Source organism: Fukomys damarensis, unplaced genomic scaffold (assembly GCF_012274545.1).
Source record: "Fukomys damarensis isolate Sample0158 unplaced genomic scaffold, DMR_v1.0_HiC HiC_scaffold_31, whole genome shotgun sequence".
Lineage (NCBI taxonomy): Eukaryota > Metazoa > Chordata > Mammalia > Rodentia > Bathyergidae > Fukomys > Fukomys damarensis.
In genome coordinates, this window is record NW_022900943.1 from 13,012,581 (window position 1) to 13,031,226 (window position 18,646).

Genomic DNA, 18,646 nt, shown 5'->3' on the forward strand with positions numbered 1-18,646 from the left:
TTTTTTTTTTTTTTTTTTTTTTTTTTTGGTACCGGAGTCAGATTCAGGACTTTGTGCTTGCGAGACAGGCAGCAGAACCACTGAGCTAAATTCCCAGCAATCCATTTATTCTTATTAAATATATTAAAATTGTTTTCCAGGACAAGAGATTTAGCTCGGTGGCACCGCTCCAGTCCTGGTACTCTGTCCCCCATTGTATTCTCGGGGCCACTTCCCTGTAAACTTTATAATAAATGCTTAATTATTTAATTTTGTTGTTAAAAACTGTATAGTTTGAGTTTTTGCCATTACAAAACAATTGTGATCTGTACATATGTTAAAGTAGGGGCCTTATTTTGTAGACTTTTAAAGCAAAGCAAAACAAAGCCCAGAGTAAAAAAATGTATATATATAATATATATTTCCCTTACAAAAATGGGAGATTGATAAAATATATGAATTTCACTTGCTTATTTTACAAATTTCACGTGCGTTTAAGAGGTAAGAACACAAAAGATGCCAAAACCTGTGTGGTGGCAGTTAAAAAAAAAATCTGTCAGAGCTGGGCATGGTGGTGCACATCTGTAATCCCAGCACTTAGGAAGCTGACACAGGAGGATTGCTGCAAGTTCTAAACTAGCCTGGGCTGCATAGTGAGTTCAAGGCCAGCCTGAATTGTACAGTGAGACACTGTCTCAAAAAAACCAAACCAAAACAACAGTGAAATCTGACAGTTGTGACAATTAAAGGTTTAAGAAACACAGATCAATTTTAACTTTAATGTAAAAGCAGTTCAACTCAACTACTACATATATAAAGTAACTTCTACTCCCCTCAGTGCCCTCTGATTGGCGTTTAAACTCTGAGAAACAAGATTGTGTTGCAAGATTGGAGAGTAGTATCAAAAGTGGAATAAAGGTTAGCACCCATGATCCTCTGCTCAGCTTTATGCCATTATGCAAAAGAACCAGAATTCTATTACAGAAAAAAGTACATGATTTAAGATTAAGAAACCTAAGTCTTCCAGCATATTTCAAAGAACTCCAGGATTAGAATCGCTTTAAAGTTTACCTTTTTAAAAATGACTTTCATTTTGCTATTGTATGCTTTCTTTGGAGGCTCTTTCCCCCAAATCTGGTTTCCTGAGTACAGTTTTAGCCATTATCATTGTTATTTTAGCACATTATAAAGTCTAACTCACAGGCAAATTTTTCCACGTTTTAGTGTTAACATGGAAATGTGTTTTTAGCTCAAAAAAAATTATTGCTTGTGCAGTTTTAATCTTTGTCACTTTTGAAAAATATATTTTCTACCAATTTTATCTTTTCTTGGTGTTCTGGAGAATATGTCCTTTGTGCTGACATTGCAGAGTCAAGTAATATATTATTTTTAATTCTCTAATATACTTGATTCTATTCACGGATTCACCAATCAGTTACATTTGCCTTTCTCCGTATCCCCCCCACCCCCTTACTGGTAATTGAACTCAGGACCTTGTCCTTGCCAGGCAGGCATGGCGCCACTGAACTACATCCCTGGCATTTCTCTGTACTTTTCAACTACATTGTTTAAACTACTTTAGCTATATTGGTTGAGTATTCCATATTTGAAATGGTTGGGGCCAGAAGAGTTTCAGATTTTGTACTTTGGGATATTTGCATAGACTTCACTGGTTGAACACCCCTAATTCTCAAAACCCAAAATTCAAAATACTCCAAAATCTGAGACTTTTAGCATCATTGGATTTCAGAATTTTGGATTAGGGATGTTCAAGTTTAGGGCTTATTTTTCTGCTTTAAGTTTCTTGTCATATTCCCCCCCCAAAATACACTTGAGGTTTTGATTGAAGTTGAGTTCAGTTTTTGTTCAAAGGCAGGAAAAGGTAGATGTAGACGTCCCAGTTAGATGGCAGTGGGGCAGAAAGAATTCTCCTTACTTGGAGGAGTCTCAGAATGTTTTCTGCTCAGGCCTTCAAATTGACTGGCTGAGGCCCATCCACATGAGGGAGGGCAATGTGCTTCGTTCCACTTACTGATTTAAATGTTAATCAGACACAGAAACACCCTCATATACACACCCAGAACGTCTGATCCAACATCTGGGCACCACATAGCCTGGTCAGACTGACACACAAAAATTAACAATCACGGTTGTACTACAGCTGTGATCAGCTTCCCTGTTGTTATTCCTTTTGTTCAACATAAATTCTTTTCTTCCTTTTCACCCTTTTCTCCCCTTCCCTTTATTTCTGTTTATTTTGTAAAGGTTTTCCAAGGACACTTCCACAGGCAGAAGCCCTGGACAGAGCTTATCAGATAGACACAGTGATTAACCTGGATGTGCCCTTCGAGGTCATTAAACAACGTCTCACTGCCCGCTGGATTCATCCAGCCAGTGGCAGAGTCTACAACATCGAATTCAACCCTCCCAAAGCTGTGGTGAGTAGTTGTAGTGGAACTGACTCTCCCTGAACAGATGCTCCTTAAGTCCTCTTGCTTTCACTGCGTTTTGAGAACTTGGAAGGCCTCTGCCTGACCAAAGGTCCTGAGGGTGTATTCTCAGCTTACTTGGTCTGGCAGACCAGTCTGGTCCGCTCACCTTGGTAGTAAAGGTGCTCCAGGAGCAACAGGAGTTTGTGATTCATTCTGAAGTGTATACTGAGTTTGAACGCTGTGCCAGAGTGTTAGGTGGTCAGGCAATGGGGATTTGCAACACTGGCTTGCAGCTGAGATTCCAAGTCTATTGCCGAATCTAATGCTGTATATATTTTGGTTTATTTAGAGGCAGCTTAGAAAACCTTTTAACTAAGATCTATGTATATTAGCTTTCTGCTACTGTAACAAATATCTAAATAATCAAATTAAGAAGGGAAAAGGTTTATTTTGGCTCCAATTTGGAGGTTTCAGTCCATGATCAGTTGGCTCGTTGCTTTGAGGCCTGTGGTATGAGGCATGACAGTGGCACCTGCTTTATCATGAAGCATTGTTATCATCCATCGTGGGTTGGACTCCATCTACTTAAAAGCTAACACATTTTTGTGCTTGTTGCTTACACAGAGAAGATATCTGATTAAAAATAATGAAACTGCATATAAAAATATCCTTCAAAGATAAGTTACTGGATACCAGTCTCTTCTAACTCCTGTCTAGGGCATTGACGATCTCACAGGAGAGCCTCTGATTCAGCGTGAGGATGATAAACCAGAGACGGTGATCAAGAGACTCAAGGCGTATGAAGCCCAAACAGAGCCAGTCCTGGAATATTACCAGTGAGTTCTTGCTTTGTGGAACCTCTCTTACATGACAAAACACAAAGTCCGGTTTTTATTTTCCCCTTTACAGCTAAAATACCAGAAGACCCAATTTCAGTTGGCTTAAGCAATCAAGGAAATTTATTCGCTTGTGTAACAAGAATTCCAGATGTAGGTTGGGCCTGTCAGTCCTAGGTTTGATCAAAGTTCTGCCATCCTCGCAGCTTTGCCGTTTTCTGTACTGTCGGCTTTGCCCTCACGTTGCCTGAATGGTTGCAGACATTTGCCGGGAACAGGCAGGGCTGCTGCTTTCCTGAGAACTGAGTGAGGAGTAACCTTCCCCGCAGTGTACGAGAGCCCCCAGCCCTCAGATGAAACCAGTTGAACAGCCCTGCTGTTGTCAGGGTCTTGAAGTTCCAGGCCTGGGTCACTGGGCCGGGAAGGATAACATTGACAAGTCCACTCTCAGAGCAGGGAGTAGGCCAGCCTCGTCCACATTCCTGCTGGGCGCTGACAGGGCCGGGTGCCAGCTGGGGAGGCAAACCCTTTGCCCTCTGAACGTGCCAAAGGAGGATGCTTAGAACAGAAGAATCTTAAGTGAAAACTAACCCTGATTATCTGGCTAATGGTCTTTAAAAGCTGCTATTCTAACACGGGCTTTGTCTGTTCTTCGGGGAATTCATGTCACACAAAGCGGGAGGTATTCTGTGTTAATGTTTGGTGCAGGCCATCCCCCTCGCCTTTCGTCCATTGGCTCACCGAGTAATGATTCATTGTCAAGGCGAGAGCACAGGCTCTGGAGCCAGAATGCTCAAATTCAAGTCCCATCTCGCTATTTGATAACCTTAGCCTTAACCCCTTACTTAAACTCTGCCCGTTTTGTCCTCTGTAAAGCAGGAGAATAGAGGCTTGAAAGTGAGTTAGTTTGTGTAACTCTTAAAATTATGCCTGACACACAGCAAACACTATGTACCTATTAGCTGTTTTAACAGTAGTCATTATTGTAATAGAGCTAAGTATACAAGAAAATCTGAAGCAATAGTCTCCAGACGGTTTTAATAGGTATTTCTGGCGAGTGAAATGATGAAACAGTTGGCGGTTCAATTTTTACAGCAGCTGTTGCTGTAATTTTGTGATTTATATAATGAGCCTGGCTTTGAAGGTTACTAGCTGTGTGAGTCTGGGCAATGTGTTTAGCCCCTGTACCATAAATTCCTCATTTATAAGATTAGGCAGTATTAAATACAGGTATTCCTCGTTTAATGATTGAGCTCTGTTCCTGCGACCGGGTCATTAAGTGAATCGGTCGCTAAGCGATGAATTGTTTGTAGTATGTACACTGTAATATTAAGAACAAAGAAATGGTCAAAGGAAACTCCAACTTGATGGTTTTGCTTTTATTTGCATAACTCTTACATGCAGGACTGTAATGTATAACAGAACTACAGTACAATCAGCAAAAGTTACTGTACTGTACACACAAGGTGTACTGTGTAAGAGAAGGCAATGGGACTCTGTAAACAAGATGTACAGAACTGTACAAAAAAAGGGATCTGTCCTGAGTCTAAGTGGCAGGTCGTAAATCTGAACAGTGGGCCTTGAATGTAAGTGCAGAGTCGTTAAACAGGTAGATGTTAAAGAAAGAATATCTGTAGTACCTGCTGTAAGGATGTTAAGGGAATGAAGCGAGAGGATCCGTGGGAAGACTTAGCTGTGTCTGCTAATGCACCTAGTGTCAGTGATTTGTTACTTACTCTGCTTATGCTGTGCCAGGCCCTCGGTATACAGACATTTAGACCCAATTCCTTTCAGGCCCCAAGGAGCTCACTTTTATATATGTATGAGGAGAGGTAGAGAAGCAATGTTTACCATGCAACGTGATACATGCTTTTATTTTGTTACTAGGTTTTTTTGAGACAAGGTCTCACTGTGTAGTCTAGGCGGCCTCAGACAGCTATCTTCCTGCGTCACCCTTCTGAGGGCTAGAATTACAGGCATGTGCTACTGTACCTGCCACTGCATGCTTTTATTAATCAGGAACCTAATTCACAATGGCTTAAGAAGAAGAGAAATTTGTTGGTCATATAACTAAGAAGTCCCAAGGTAGATGGTTGGGTCTAAGTCTTGGAAAAAATATCGTTGGGCACAGTGTCACACAGTTATAACCCCAGTATTTGGAAAGCTGAGGCAGGAGGATCACCATGAGTTCAAGGCCAGCCTGGGTTACATGAGTTCAAGGCCAGTGTGAACTGCAGAGTGAGATTCTATCTAAAAACAAAAGAAAAAAAATACCATCAAGCTCTGTTTCTGGGTGTTGGTCAGTCTCAAGTGGGCTCCCCATGTGGCAGCTCAACACTAGCTCAACTCCTACCAGTTCAGCGACTCATACAGAAAAGCAAGCCTCACTGCCAGTGAGTCTGTGGCTCACAGATCAGCTCTGACCACGCCACCTTTGAAGAAGTGGAGTGGGAAGGCTCACCTGAAACTTCTGGGGAGATTTCCAGCAGAATCCAGAGAGCAGACTACATTATTGGTGGGTAGATCCGAGGCTCTAACTAGTTCTGCCCAAATGTGGGAAGTTGGGAAAGGCTGCAGAAAGGAATGGCATGAGCCTTTAAAGAGATACCCTAGTCTTTCTAGGCTTCTTCAGGCTTTGGTACCTCATGCCATCATTTGGCTTCTTCTTGTATGTTCTCACACGTAGAACTAATGCTAGTTCTAGTTTAATATTGGAAATAGCATATTTTTTTTTCCTTCGGTACGAGGGATTGAATCAGGACCTTGCACTTGCCAGGCAGGCACATTCCTGAGCTACATGCCTAGCTCCTGTAAGAACTTTGGTGTAGCACTATTTTAAAATGTTGAGCCATGCATTTTTAAGCTCTTTTCACCTGAAGTACATTAGTAGGCTGGGTCTGTGTTTACAAACATAATGCTCTTTACTGTCTGGAGGACTAATGTTTGGAACTTCAGTTTTGATACAAGGAAGTGTTCATCCAAAGTACGGTTCTAGGACTGACTAGGTGCCTGCAATTGAGCCTTCAGTAATTAACTCACTTGTGACACCGTGGTTTGATATGAAAGTGGCTCTCTCTTTAAAAGGCTGAAACTTATTCAGATCGTTCTCTTGAAAGCCCGACTAGATACCTGTGAATTTAGACACTGAAATTCAAAGGATACTGTGTTACATAATTTATCTCCAGAGCAGATGCTTCTTACCAAGAACAGTGGGAGTTCACTAACAAATTTTATGAGGGATCAAGAAGGAATCCTTTTGTGCCAAGTAAAAACTCTGAAAACTTAGTTAAGAAGGGTTGCAGAGGAAGATATGACTAGTCCTTTACAGAAAGTAGTAAATCGGCATTCTTCAGTTGCTCTTATGCTGCCTTTCAACCCATGTATATACAAAGGAGTGTGTTTGGATTAGAAGGGGGTGGTGGTTAGCAAGAGCGGCAGACTCAGGAGGGATGTGTGGTTTGAAAAGCAACCCCAGGATTCTGATCTCACTCTTCACCATATGACCCACAGGAAACCAGACTAAATAAAAGACTGCCTACTGGTCTCATCACAAGCCAGGCAAATCTGCCTGGGAGAAATGCTGGAGCCTAATAGGAAAAACAAAAAGACATGACATTTTCTATTCCCCTTCCTGTTAAAATTCACAAAGGCAGACTAGAAGAAAATAAACCTCAGCAAAGAGGAAGGATAATGAAATACCAGAAAGCTCATTTTGCATAAGACTTAAGCTGACAAAGGGGTGTTCTGGTGCCTGACAGGTCCCACTGAAAACCTACCAACTTGGTGATTTGGGCTAAGTTAATTTTACAAACAAGACAGTTTTAGCAGTAAAGTAAGAAAAGTTGAGCTTTGTAAAGGATTAAATTAGCACAGTCCATGCCTCATAAATGACATCTGCTATTATTTTTGAGGTGCCCATTTCTGTAAGCCAGGGGGCAAAGCTGAAACGAAAAATCTAGGTTTTCCAATGATTGGCTAAGTTCCTTTCTCTTAATCACATGGATCTGTATTTAAGAAACTCCTAAATCTATATTGTTATCTTTCATGGAAAAGTTTTTTGAAAAGGTTCATTAGGAGGACTCAGGCCTAAGGATTTTTTTCCATCTTTAGGAAAAAAGGGGTGTTGGAAACATTCTCTGGAACAGAAACCAACAAGATCTGGCCGCATGTATATGCTTTCCTACAAACAAAAGTTCCACAAGCCAACCAGAAAGCCTCAGTTACTCCATGAGAGAAAAGCATGTAACTAGTGAGATGAGCAGAAGAAACGCCTGTGCCTTTTTAGCAGCTTGTTTTCTAAGACTCAATCATGTATGAATTCTTTGAAAATTATTTTATTTCTACTGATTTTATTCTGGGTATTATTAAGGATGTGCCAAATGAATCAGATACTAAAATTATCTTTTGATATTGTCTACTATGTTGTATCCATTTATCTTTCATAGGTGTGTAATTATAAAACACCAGGTATGTTGAAACAACAAAAAAAAAGTAAATTGTTTTTTGGTATGGCGGATTGAAATTGAGTCAAATTAAAAGAGCAACTGGTAGTAATCTTTTTGTTCAGTTCAATATTTGATAAATCAAATTTTCATATTTTCTGGAAAAGTACAAAAACATGTCACTTGGGGAAAACACCATGAGACTTTTGCAGAGTGATGGGAAAAAAAATTTTTTTTTCTAGTGCTGTGGAATATGGTTTTGGGAGACACTATCTATAGTTTCCTGACAAAATTACAAAAAAACCCCTGAATTTATAGATCTGTTGCCAAGATGCAGATTCATTGTTGCCTTTACACTAATAAACATGTAAACTAGCTACATATGCTGTGTTTATCATCAGATACCACTTTGGTTTACTGAGAATTTTTCCAATTTGCTATAAAAATATATCACTTAGCATATTGTGCCGAGAGTATTTGTTAAAATGACATAAAACTCTTAGATTAGCACCAAGAGTGAATGAATTTTTTCTTTTTCTTTTTCTTTTTGATACCGGGGATCAAACTCAGGACATTGCGCTTGAAAGACAGGCAATGGAACCACTGAGCTAAATCCTCAGCCCTGAATGAATTTTCAATGGAAAATATGAAGTCCGGTTTTTGAATATTAGGTTAAGAAATACAGGATCTACTTGTCACTTCTTTTTAATCCAAATGCATAATTTGCCTTGACAAATTACAGTACAAAGAAAAAAAATAAAGAGTTGTGAGTCTGTAAAGAAAGCAAACTTTATTAAGGAAATATAGATAGGCATGCCAGGAAGATAGTCCCTTGACATTAACACAACCATAATTAGTAAGCAGGTGTAGCAATAAAAATAGACTTGATAGGTTAAAAAGGATCAGGAAAGTAACTGAGCTCCCTAAGATCTTTACTCCTGATCAAAGAAACTGGTGCCTGCTAGTGTTCACTGCTCTATGTAAGGGGAAAGAACTCTTCTGGTGTCCTTTGAGCAGCCATTTACAATCCTGAACCGTGTTTCCTTAGTAGAGCAAGAAGGACGCATGCTCATGTGTTGTGGTCAGGCAGAAAGTGGGGCAATGTGAGGAGAGGAAAAACCCATGTGATACTATTTTAGCTGGTGCTAAAACAAATGTATCAAGCACTTGTACAAGCTGTTAACTGACCTTTGAGACTTTGGCCCATTTTATTTCAGGCATTTAAAATACAAGTGCCAGCCAGTGGTGCTTATGGATTGGGGGAGGCACTTATTTTCCTTTTTAAAAATTCATTATTGATCTTTCAAAATGGATCAAGGCTTTTTTTCTTTTTTGGTACTGGGGATTGAACCTGGTACCTTGTGCTTGCAAGGCAGGCAGTGGAACCACTGAGCTGAATCCCTGGTCCCTGGATTAAGGCTTTTAAAAAGGACTCCAACCACTAATTCATTCATGCCTTATTTGAATGTTAATATTATGTGCTTTCTTAAAATGTGAACTGCCGAACTTATTATCATAGGTATCAGGCACACCTGAGTTTCTACTAAAATAAAATTTAAGTACTGTGGCTATGACATTGTCTTTGATAATTCACAAGGCTCACTCTACCCCCTTTCTGTTGCCCTTTCTCATTGGCTTCATTCTAATAAACTGTCTTAAAACAGTACATGGTTTGGTTTTATGTAAGTCTTTATCTTCTGCTGTGATCATTATAGTCCATAAAGCCATACTGGCTTTCATGACACCCTTGGGAGACTTGGAAATTAAAGAGGAGCGAAGAATGTTATGAAAATTAAAGACTTCTTTTCCCTCTGACCATTCCTTCTCCATCCCCAAAACAATAATAATTTTGCACATATATCCATTACATTTGAGAAAGGACTACATTTTTCATTAAAACAAAAATCTTTTTTTTTCTGCCGAATGGGTTCATGTCACAGGCAATGCTGAGTATCATTGCTGAGCACATCCTGCTGAAGAAATAATGCTGTGATGTCCACTGACTTATGTGTCACATGGAAATATCTGTAGCTGAATGTCATAGTCAGGAGGAGCTACTGTACTTTAGTAAAAGGTAATCTCGGCTGGGCATGGTGGCGCATGCCTGTAATCCCAGCATTCAGGAGGCTGAGGCAGGAGGATCACTGTGAGTTCGAGACCAGCCTGGGCTACATAGTGAGTTCTACGTCAGTCTCAACTACATAGTGAGACCCTGTTTCAAAAAACAAACAAACAAAAAAGGTAATCTCAACCCATTACCCTACTTTCTGGAGAAGCATAGTCAAGCAAAATGTGAGGTTGGAAATGGAAAATAGCAGTAATTGTTACCACTTGTATTTCAGCTCTCAATTCCATCTGAAACAGATTAAATACTGGCTCAAATTTCCAAACTCAATCCCCTGGCTACCTCCCTCTCCATCCTTTAGCTATGTCCAATGGTATTCTAGCAAAATATTTTGGGTCCTCATAGCTTGGAACAAAACTGCCTTATACTAACAAATCATGTCACATTAAATTGCTGTAATACAGTACTTGCAACCAACAGAATAAATTTGTATTTTAAACCTGCTTATGGTGATTTTTGTTGTTTTTTGGTACTGTGGATCAAACTTGGGTTCTTGTGCTTGCGAGGCAGGCGCTGGAACCACTGAGCTAAATCCCCGGCCCTTAAACCTGCTTATAATTTGTCTTCTCATTGACAAAAGAGACAATGATAAACTGCAGAAATAGCTTTCCTATTCTTGCAATTGAAGATTTTCATCTTGGAAGTCATGGTTTAAAAAATACTTAAGAGTTAAAATAGTCAACCATCCTTAATACATTTATAGTAAAGGCTAACACAGATCCGTAATCTCTCTATACAGCTCATTTTTTTTTTAAGCTCCCTAAGGATCACAATATATAGCACTTACAGTAAATTGTCATCCCAAAGTGTAAATCAGGCCACTATCTGCCATACTTTTCTAAGATTTTCAAGGGTCTGAAGAGTAAACAGTATTAATAATCATGGTGTTTAAAGAAGCCAAATGAAAGATGTGGAAATTTTTTAAAAAATCATTTTCTATACAGTATTTAGAAAACACCAAATTTCAAGGCTAATTCTTTAAAGCTTATGAGAATATTTCCATTACTAGATAGTAAACAGTTCATAATCAGCTTTTATTCATCTTTATATGCCCATGAATTTACATAGTAAGCAAACAAATATGAAATCAATCTGCTTCTCAGAAGACCAATGAAATAGTATACACGTCAATTACAGATGGGAATGAACGCATAAGGTTTAAGGTTATTAAAATGTGTATGACACAGTAGCAAAACTGAACCACAGATTAAGTAGAACCAAAATACGTTACCTACTTTGAGAACAGTAAATTGACGTTTTCCCTAAAAACACCCAGAGTAAATACCTAGCTTAAGCCTATGACCAATGTTTTCATTTTGTAAGCAATACACTTATTAAGTGGGGTGTGGGGTCATTTGAGCACTCTGAGGCCAAGGCAGGAAGACAAAGTTCAAGCCCAGCTTCGATAATTTAATGAAGACACTGTCTCAAAATAAAACACATGCATATTTAATTGTTGGACATGTGAATTCCCATCAGGGATTAAACTCAGGACCTTGTACTTGCCAGGTAAGCGCTGAGCCACTGAGCTAAATCCCCAGCCCGTCAATTCAGCTTTTTTTTTTTTTTTTTTGGTACCGGGGATTGAACTTGGGTCCTTGCGCTTGCGAGGCAGGCCACCAAACCACTGAGCTAAATCCCCGGCTCTCAGTTTTATTTTTTGATATCAGGGATCCATTGCAGGACCTTATGCTTGCAAGTCAGGCAAGGTGCCACTGAGCTAAATCCCCAGCCCAATTCACTTTTAAAAGAATAATATGAATGCCAATCTGAAAAAAGAAAGCCTGCTTCTCCGAAAGTGAAGTTATAGGAGGTTGTGAGTTCTAGGTAAAAATGGAAAAAGCCCACTAATGGTGTAACTGGAAGAGAACGTTGCCCATCCTCTACATTAGAGTATTAATTTTAAATCACTATTATCCACTAGCATTGATACAATGACACTGAGTTAACAGAATAAATGGAATGATAGCTATTTGATTTTTTTAAAAAGCATTTTATTACAAGATTTTTATCAAGTGAAACAAGAATCTTTGTGTAATACTTTGATGTCAAAGATGTTTCATTAATCAGTTTGGACATCCCATAGTTTAACTTGTTTAGAGAAAACTGTCCATCCTGAAATAATGAGTTATCTCTTTGCTGAGTGTACTCTTCTTTATTATTAAGAAACAGAAAACAGGACATTATTTTTGGAAGGAGTTAGTTCTCAGTACTAAAGAGGATATTTTCAGAATGAATAAAAGAAAAAGGGTATTGGCTATTCTTAGTACTAAAGTACTGTTAGTTACGTAAGGTCTTTTAAGTGCAAATTATGGCATCAGCCAGTGGTTCCCAAAACAGACACAAACATACCTTAATACACTCAGAACACAGAACACTTCCTCTTCAAAGTAAAAAAATATATATATAGTTAAATTTCTAAGAACTGTTCTTCAGTAATCTCTGTTTTAAAAAACAATACAAACCCCTTCGGAATAGTTTATTCAGTTTGTCCATATTTTCTCGCTCACCAGTCTTCAGCCATTAGTAGCTCTAACAATAAGGCAAATGAAGGTTAAAAACAATTCTGATGATTACAGGTAAAGGAAGAATGAAAGAGGAGTGAAATTGAAAATACTAGTTTGAAGACCAGGGATTTAGCTCAGTGGCACTGCGCCTGCCTCACAAGCACAAAGTTCTGAGTTTGATCTCCAGTACTGCAAAAAAATAAAGTAACATTTCTATGAGAGGGTTTTGTGTGTATGCCCATTCCTTCCATTAATTATGAAGGGAAAACAAGTGCATGCTCCAGACAGGAAGCGGGAGGATGTGCCTTTCTCTGACCAGAACATCTGGTTAAAAATTTAAAAAAAAATTTCCGGTCTGATGACTACTACTGTATAAATTAGCCAAACATTTTATTATAGACCATATCTTTATATCAAAAGCACAAAAGACTTTATTCTGAAAACCAGGGAGATTGTGATGTGACAGAGGATGACTCAATAATTCCAGTCCATTTCTCTATGTACTAAGTGCCTAATCACCTCACAAGGTGCAAGAGAGGCCAAGGTCACAGTTCTCATCTCCATATGGGTCCCTTAGTTTAATTTCTTAAATTGAGACATGTATTCCCAATCCCAGTTAGTCCTCTTCCAAATATCTGCTACTAGTCTCAAGGGATACCAAGTCACATATTACACTCAAATACAATCAAAGCTTGTGTTTCTGTCAGATTAATCCTCAAACAACAAGGACAGCGTAGTTAGCACTGTCATCTAGCTCTAAATAAAATGAATCATCAAATATCCTGATATTTAAGTAAATTGTATTGGAAGTAATAATGCTCAGAAGCATTCTCTGGTTACAGCTAAAAAAAGAACAAATGTAGTAAAAGCCATTACCATATGAAGGGTTACCAGATTCTTAGAATTAAGTAGCTGGCAGCTTAAGGCAGTCAGCTCTACAAGATTTCTCTTGCCTTTTTACAAGCCTTAAAAACAAAGCTACATCAGAGTGAAACAAACAATAACCATTATTTAAAAAAACTGTATCATTCTTCCTGTGTTCTTATAGGCCATTAATATTCTTTTAAAACTTACTCCCTGAGAGATCCTAGACTATGTCAAGAAATTCAGAGTGAGCTTTTAATTTATCTTACTTAAAAGGAACACAAAATATAAGTTAGTCATTTTTTATATCACTACGATTCTTAATATTTTAAGTCAAAAGGGTAAAAATCAACTTCTAATGAACACTTCAGTGAATACTATGGGGATAAATGTAATGTCTTTAAATCAAATTTGTATTATAGTCAGGATTTAACTGATGGTGCCGAAAATACAAATTAATATTTTAAGAGGAAAGACTTTTAAAAATTTGTGCCAACCAACTTGTTTAGTAAAATAGATTACCAACTACTGATTTATTGCTTTTAATGAAACACCAGATTTGACAGCTAAATTATCAGTGGGATAAGTGTATTTTTATCTTTAATGATTTCTGTAGAGTAGGACATGTGCATATCCACATAAAAAGAGACTGTGTAGCAGATGCTTCCTAGAATCAACCAGTTCTTGTAAACATTGCATTTGTGCAGATTTTCATAACTTGATTCCAAAATTCAGAACAATTACATTAAAGGCAAAATTAGTAGTGGGGTGGGGTGGGGTGGTAGGGGGAGTCGTTGACTTCCCCCAACATGTGGTACCACACCTCCCTTCAAAAAACAAAACAAAAAACCTAGCAGCACATTAAAAAAAAAATTACAAAAAACATTTCAGTACTCTTTTTTTTCCCCCTCCCATCAAAAACCAAACAAAAATAAAGTGCAGCACCCATAAAAGTGTCAAGAAAATAGCCAAGTTCTTCCTTTCTTGTAACAAAATAGCACTTGGCCTCAGCAGTCTTAACCAAATTATACAGTGTCCATCATTTTGGGTTCATCATCTTCTTTATGTACCACTGAATTTAAACTGCAGAGAGCTGTAGCTGTATTGATAGAATACTGAAGATAATCTGGATTCTGGGGGAGGAAAAAAAAAAGGCAGGGGAAAAAGAATACATGGTAACCAGTTTTATGCCAATACATGCAGTTACAAATGCTGTTTCATTCTCTATTCCTCCACAGGGCAGCAGAGTAGGAAAGATGAAACTGGGAGTCAAACTTGGGCCAAAACCCAAGAAAATAAAGAACAGTATGTCATCACTTAATCCAGAGAGATAAGATAAAGACAGAATGACACACGTGAACAGAAATGTAACACCACTCTTTTATCCTTTTGATAAAATTATAATTTTAATTATTTAATCCATACAAGGGTACATTCAATGCTAATCTTCCATCTTAATGGTAATTTAAATGATAATACTTTAAGCCTCCAATGTACTTGGAAGATTATTAACTATAACATTAAATACTAAAACTGCAAAACGTGAACAAAAGAAAAAAGTCCACTTAATGAGTAAAATAAATTTGAATGAGAAATCTTTCATCTTTTGAGAGGCACTTAGGCTAACATTTTTTAAAACTGAGGAAAAAAACCCCAAGATTTATTTTTAAACAGAAGAAAAACTCAAATGTTATGAGAACAGAAAATAGATTTTTGTTCAATAAACATAAAAATAAAGCCATTATTTGTTAAAGTACCTGGGATAAAGACATAAGCCTTTAAGACCCAGGACCTAAGAAATTCTTCCCCAAGAATTCAATTTTGCCTACTCAAGTTATTCTCAATAAATGCCAGCTGCTTATGCTTTTACTACTTTATCACCTAGTTTCACTTATTTTTATTTAATAAATATCAATGTGGAAAAGAACACAAATGACAGCGTTCAAAGGAGACAGATATCTTAAACTTTCACATCCCACAGGGAGGCAGGGTTTTAAAAAAATCCTAATAAGTACACTTATTGCTTTCTGTATTGTAAAACCCAAAATCCTAGCCAGGATCTGGATTATTACCAGGCAGGCAGGTCTTTGTGAAAGAAGTGGCACCAATACATTGATTTAGGTCTGGAACACTCATAATAGACCTCTGTTCTAATCTTCCATTTACTTAGTATTGCAATCTTCAAGAGAAAAAAGTTATTCAAATTTAATAAAATTTAGAGCTAATCTAGACAATAAACCTAAAACAACTGTTAACTATATCAAAGTTGGTTTAGTCTTCCCAAAACTAAGGATAATAATAGTCTTTGGCTTATTTCACAAGATTGTTGACAACTTAAAAAAAAAAGAAGTACTATTCAAATTTAAGCTTTATAAAAAATGGTCAACTCTTTGTTGTCCCACTTTTTTCGAAAAGCAATGTTAAGTTCAAAACAATCTAGACCGAATTCCAAAGCCTTTCTCTATTAAAGTTGAAGTCTGGGTTCCAGTTTTCCATGAGAGAATTTGAGGTATTTAAAGTTGGCCGAGGAAGATCCACAAGTCATTTACTTTCCCAAGAACTGTGGACACCATCATGCAAAAATTTAAAAAACAAAAAGCAATCAGCACCCCTAACCTGACACTTAAAATTCTACTGATTGCCTCATAGTCTCACCTAATAACACTTTTCTTGCCCCAGTGACTGGTTCTTCCTAAGAGCATAGGACTATCTTGTCCTCCTTTTAGTATTTGATTCAACAATCTGTGATATTAGTGAATGAGAAGTAAGAAACTCAGGATTAGGACATTAGTTCATATCACTTATTGCGTTTACTTTATGTAACCTCCATTAAATTTTACTTCACTCATCAATAAAACTGAACGAAAACGTACAGCAGTGAGATGATTAAATAATAAAAAAGGAAAGTGTTTCACAACCTATAAAGTGATATATAAATAAGGTATTATTATGATTAAATTTTCTTCCAATTCTCTAAACTGACAACTTGGCTCCTTAGTAGCTTCTCATTTTATCTTGATTCCCTCAACCAGTCAATAATTCTGTCCCTCTAGCTAAAATCTTATCCAGCCCTCCTCTTCCTTAGGCAGACCTGATCATGATGCTCAAATTTTCACACTATCAGGAACTACTCTGTTAGCCCTGATTAAATGTCTGAAAACAAATATATTTTCTCTTTTATATTAATTCTTAATATACCTTCCACATCTCTTTTTATTCAGCATGCATTATGTGACAATTTAATTTTATATACTGGATTGTTTGTTTTTGTTTTTTGAGATAGGGTCTTGCTATAATAGCCCAGGATGGCCTCAAACTTACAGCAATCCTCCTGCCTCAGCCTCCTAAATGCTGAGATTACAGGCCTGTATCACCATGCCCAGCCTTTCTATTGGATTTGACAGTGATTTAAGTCAAAATTCCCTTGAAAATATTTCTCTGTGGGCTATTTCTCAAGTACTGAAGAGAAATGGTCATTGTATATAAATAGTGTTGAGATAATCTATAATGACAGTATTTCTTTCACATTTAACTAAGGGGGAGCATTACTAATTAAAAATCACAACTTGATTAAATGCATCCTTGAAAAATAACATTATTGATTGTATTGGATAAGTCAATTGCTTTCCTAAAATACATGTATAGCTTCAATGGAAAATTATAGTGACATATGGTCAAGATATTAAAAATCTCAAATTTTACATTATGAAGTTGAAAAATAAGTAATACAACTTGCCTAATATTGTCCTTTGAATGAGATTCTCCACCTCACAATGTGGGTCACAGAGTAAACTGACTAAAGTTGGTCTAAAAATAGCCTGGAAATAAGAGATGAATGGAAATGAGAGGTCTAGGGAGACATTACTACTAAAATCAAAATGGGCAGGAACCATCTAAAAATAGCTTAAAATTGTAAAAAATTATAAACTAGGCATGATAGTACAAGCCTATAATTCCAGTTCATAAGAGCATAGTTCTTCACACAATGAGATGTTCCTTAAAAGCCACCCTGTAGAGATGATCAATAGGCTTTAGAAATGCTTAGGTAATGTCTTTTCCACATTGAAAGGAGATAGAATTAAGTATCTAAGAGGTAGAAGACATTCAATGCCAAATATGATGGTATGAAATAGGACTAAGAGGTTTTGTTTTGGGTTTTTTTTTTTTTTTTTTTTTTTTTTGAGACAGGGTCTCACTATGTGGTTTAGGCCATCCTTGAACTCACTATGTAGCCCAGGCTGGCCTTGAACTGCCTCAGCCTCTTGAGTGTTGGGCTACAGGCAGGAATGCACCACCATACCTGGCAAGGGTTATCTTTTGAGATAAGAGCATTTTAAATGATCATGCACATGACACATGAGTAGTCCAAAAGAATACAAATTAGGTAAACTACTAAATTTATAAAATACATATTTACTTTTCCAACTTACCTGTGGTAAGGATTCTAATAAACCTATAGATCCAACACCAGAATGGGGAACATGATTCTGAACTGTCATAGGTTGAAAACTTTGTGACTGAGAATAAAGTCTTACTCTTGACTTAAAAGCTTCAAGTTCATTTTTGAATGCTTCAAAATAACCTTCTTCCTCTGCCTAGAACACAAACAAAAAAAACAGAGTCAAAGAGTATGTGAGGGTGTGTGTGTGTGTGTTTGGTGGTACTAGGAATTATGCCAGGCTTAATGCTAGGCTAGTGCTCTGCCACTGAGCTACATCCCGTCCTTTTTTTGGAGACAAAGTCTCACTAAATTGCCTAGGGTCCTCTAGAACTTGCAGTCCTCCAGCCTCAGCCTCTCAAATAGCTGGGATTACATGCATGTTCCACAGTGCCCAGCTCAAAGACAGTTTTTGAAGACTGGGACAGTCATGTATGTACCACTGGTGGTTCAAGCCACCCAGTAGTGAGACAAATGTCCTGTCATAATGTGTTAAATCTCCCTCAAAATACTTCCCCTCTTTCTTTTACATATAGTTATCCCACCATTCTTGTCACTTTCTGAAGCACTACTAGAAGTCCTCTTTCATGTCTATTAAGAGCTGTGATCCAAAAATAAAGTGCCCTCTGAAAGGAGGGTTTGTGAGAAACAGTACAGTGTGTCCTCGTCCACTTTATTTGCCAGGTCTGACACGTGCTACTTACGGCTCTTCCCCAAGGACAAAGTGACCATGAAAGGTGAACATTTTGAATTCATTTAGGACACTGAGGCAGCAAAAGAAAAGACTTCTAGAAGTACTGCAAAAAGTGGCAAGAATGGTGAGGTGTTTGAAGTAAAGGGAGTATTTTGAGGGGAATTAATGTTCATGTTTTTTCACTATAACAAATTCTAAATTTAAAATATTTACCATATTTTCGATCACCCTGTGTACTGCCCGTGTTTTATCTGGATCCTTTAAAACAGGATCTAATCCACCCCTCCACCTCCTCAAAAAAAAAAAAAAAAAAAAAAAAAAAAAAAAAA

At 37.6% G+C, this 18,646-nt stretch overlaps 2 protein-coding genes across 3 annotated transcripts in view; one reads left to right on the forward strand and one right to left on the reverse strand.

Annotated features, from left to right (window-relative positions):
• Positions 1 to 8,844, forward strand: part of Ak3 (adenylate kinase 3) — a 21,393-nt gene extending 12,549 nt beyond the window's left edge. Inside the window, exons 3-5 of the mRNA XM_010620838.2 lie at positions 2,245 to 2,417; positions 3,129 to 3,247; positions 7,358 to 8,844. Of these exons, the coding sequence (XP_010619140.1) occupies positions 2,245 to 2,417; positions 3,129 to 3,247; positions 7,358 to 7,478 (413 nt within the window). The 3' untranslated portion in view covers positions 7,479 to 8,844. The remainder of the gene's footprint in view (positions 1 to 2,244; positions 2,418 to 3,128; positions 3,248 to 7,357) is intronic.
• Positions 8,845 to 13,349: 4,505 nt separating this feature from the next.
• Positions 13,350 to 18,646, reverse strand: part of Cdc37l1 (cell division cycle 37 like 1) — a 24,749-nt gene continuing 19,452 nt past the window's right edge. Inside the window, exons 6-7 of one of the 2 annotated variants that reach the window (XM_010620840.3) lie at positions 17,616 to 17,780; positions 13,350 to 14,318 (exon numbers count right to left, since the gene is read on the reverse strand). In XM_010620840.3, the coding sequence (XP_010619142.1) occupies positions 14,211 to 14,318; positions 17,616 to 17,780 (273 nt within the window). In that variant the 3' untranslated portion in view covers positions 13,350 to 14,210. Of the gene's footprint in view, positions 14,319 to 16,519; positions 17,004 to 17,615; positions 17,781 to 18,646 lie in introns of those variants that run through there. The other variant, XM_010620839.3, reaches the window with a different exon arrangement.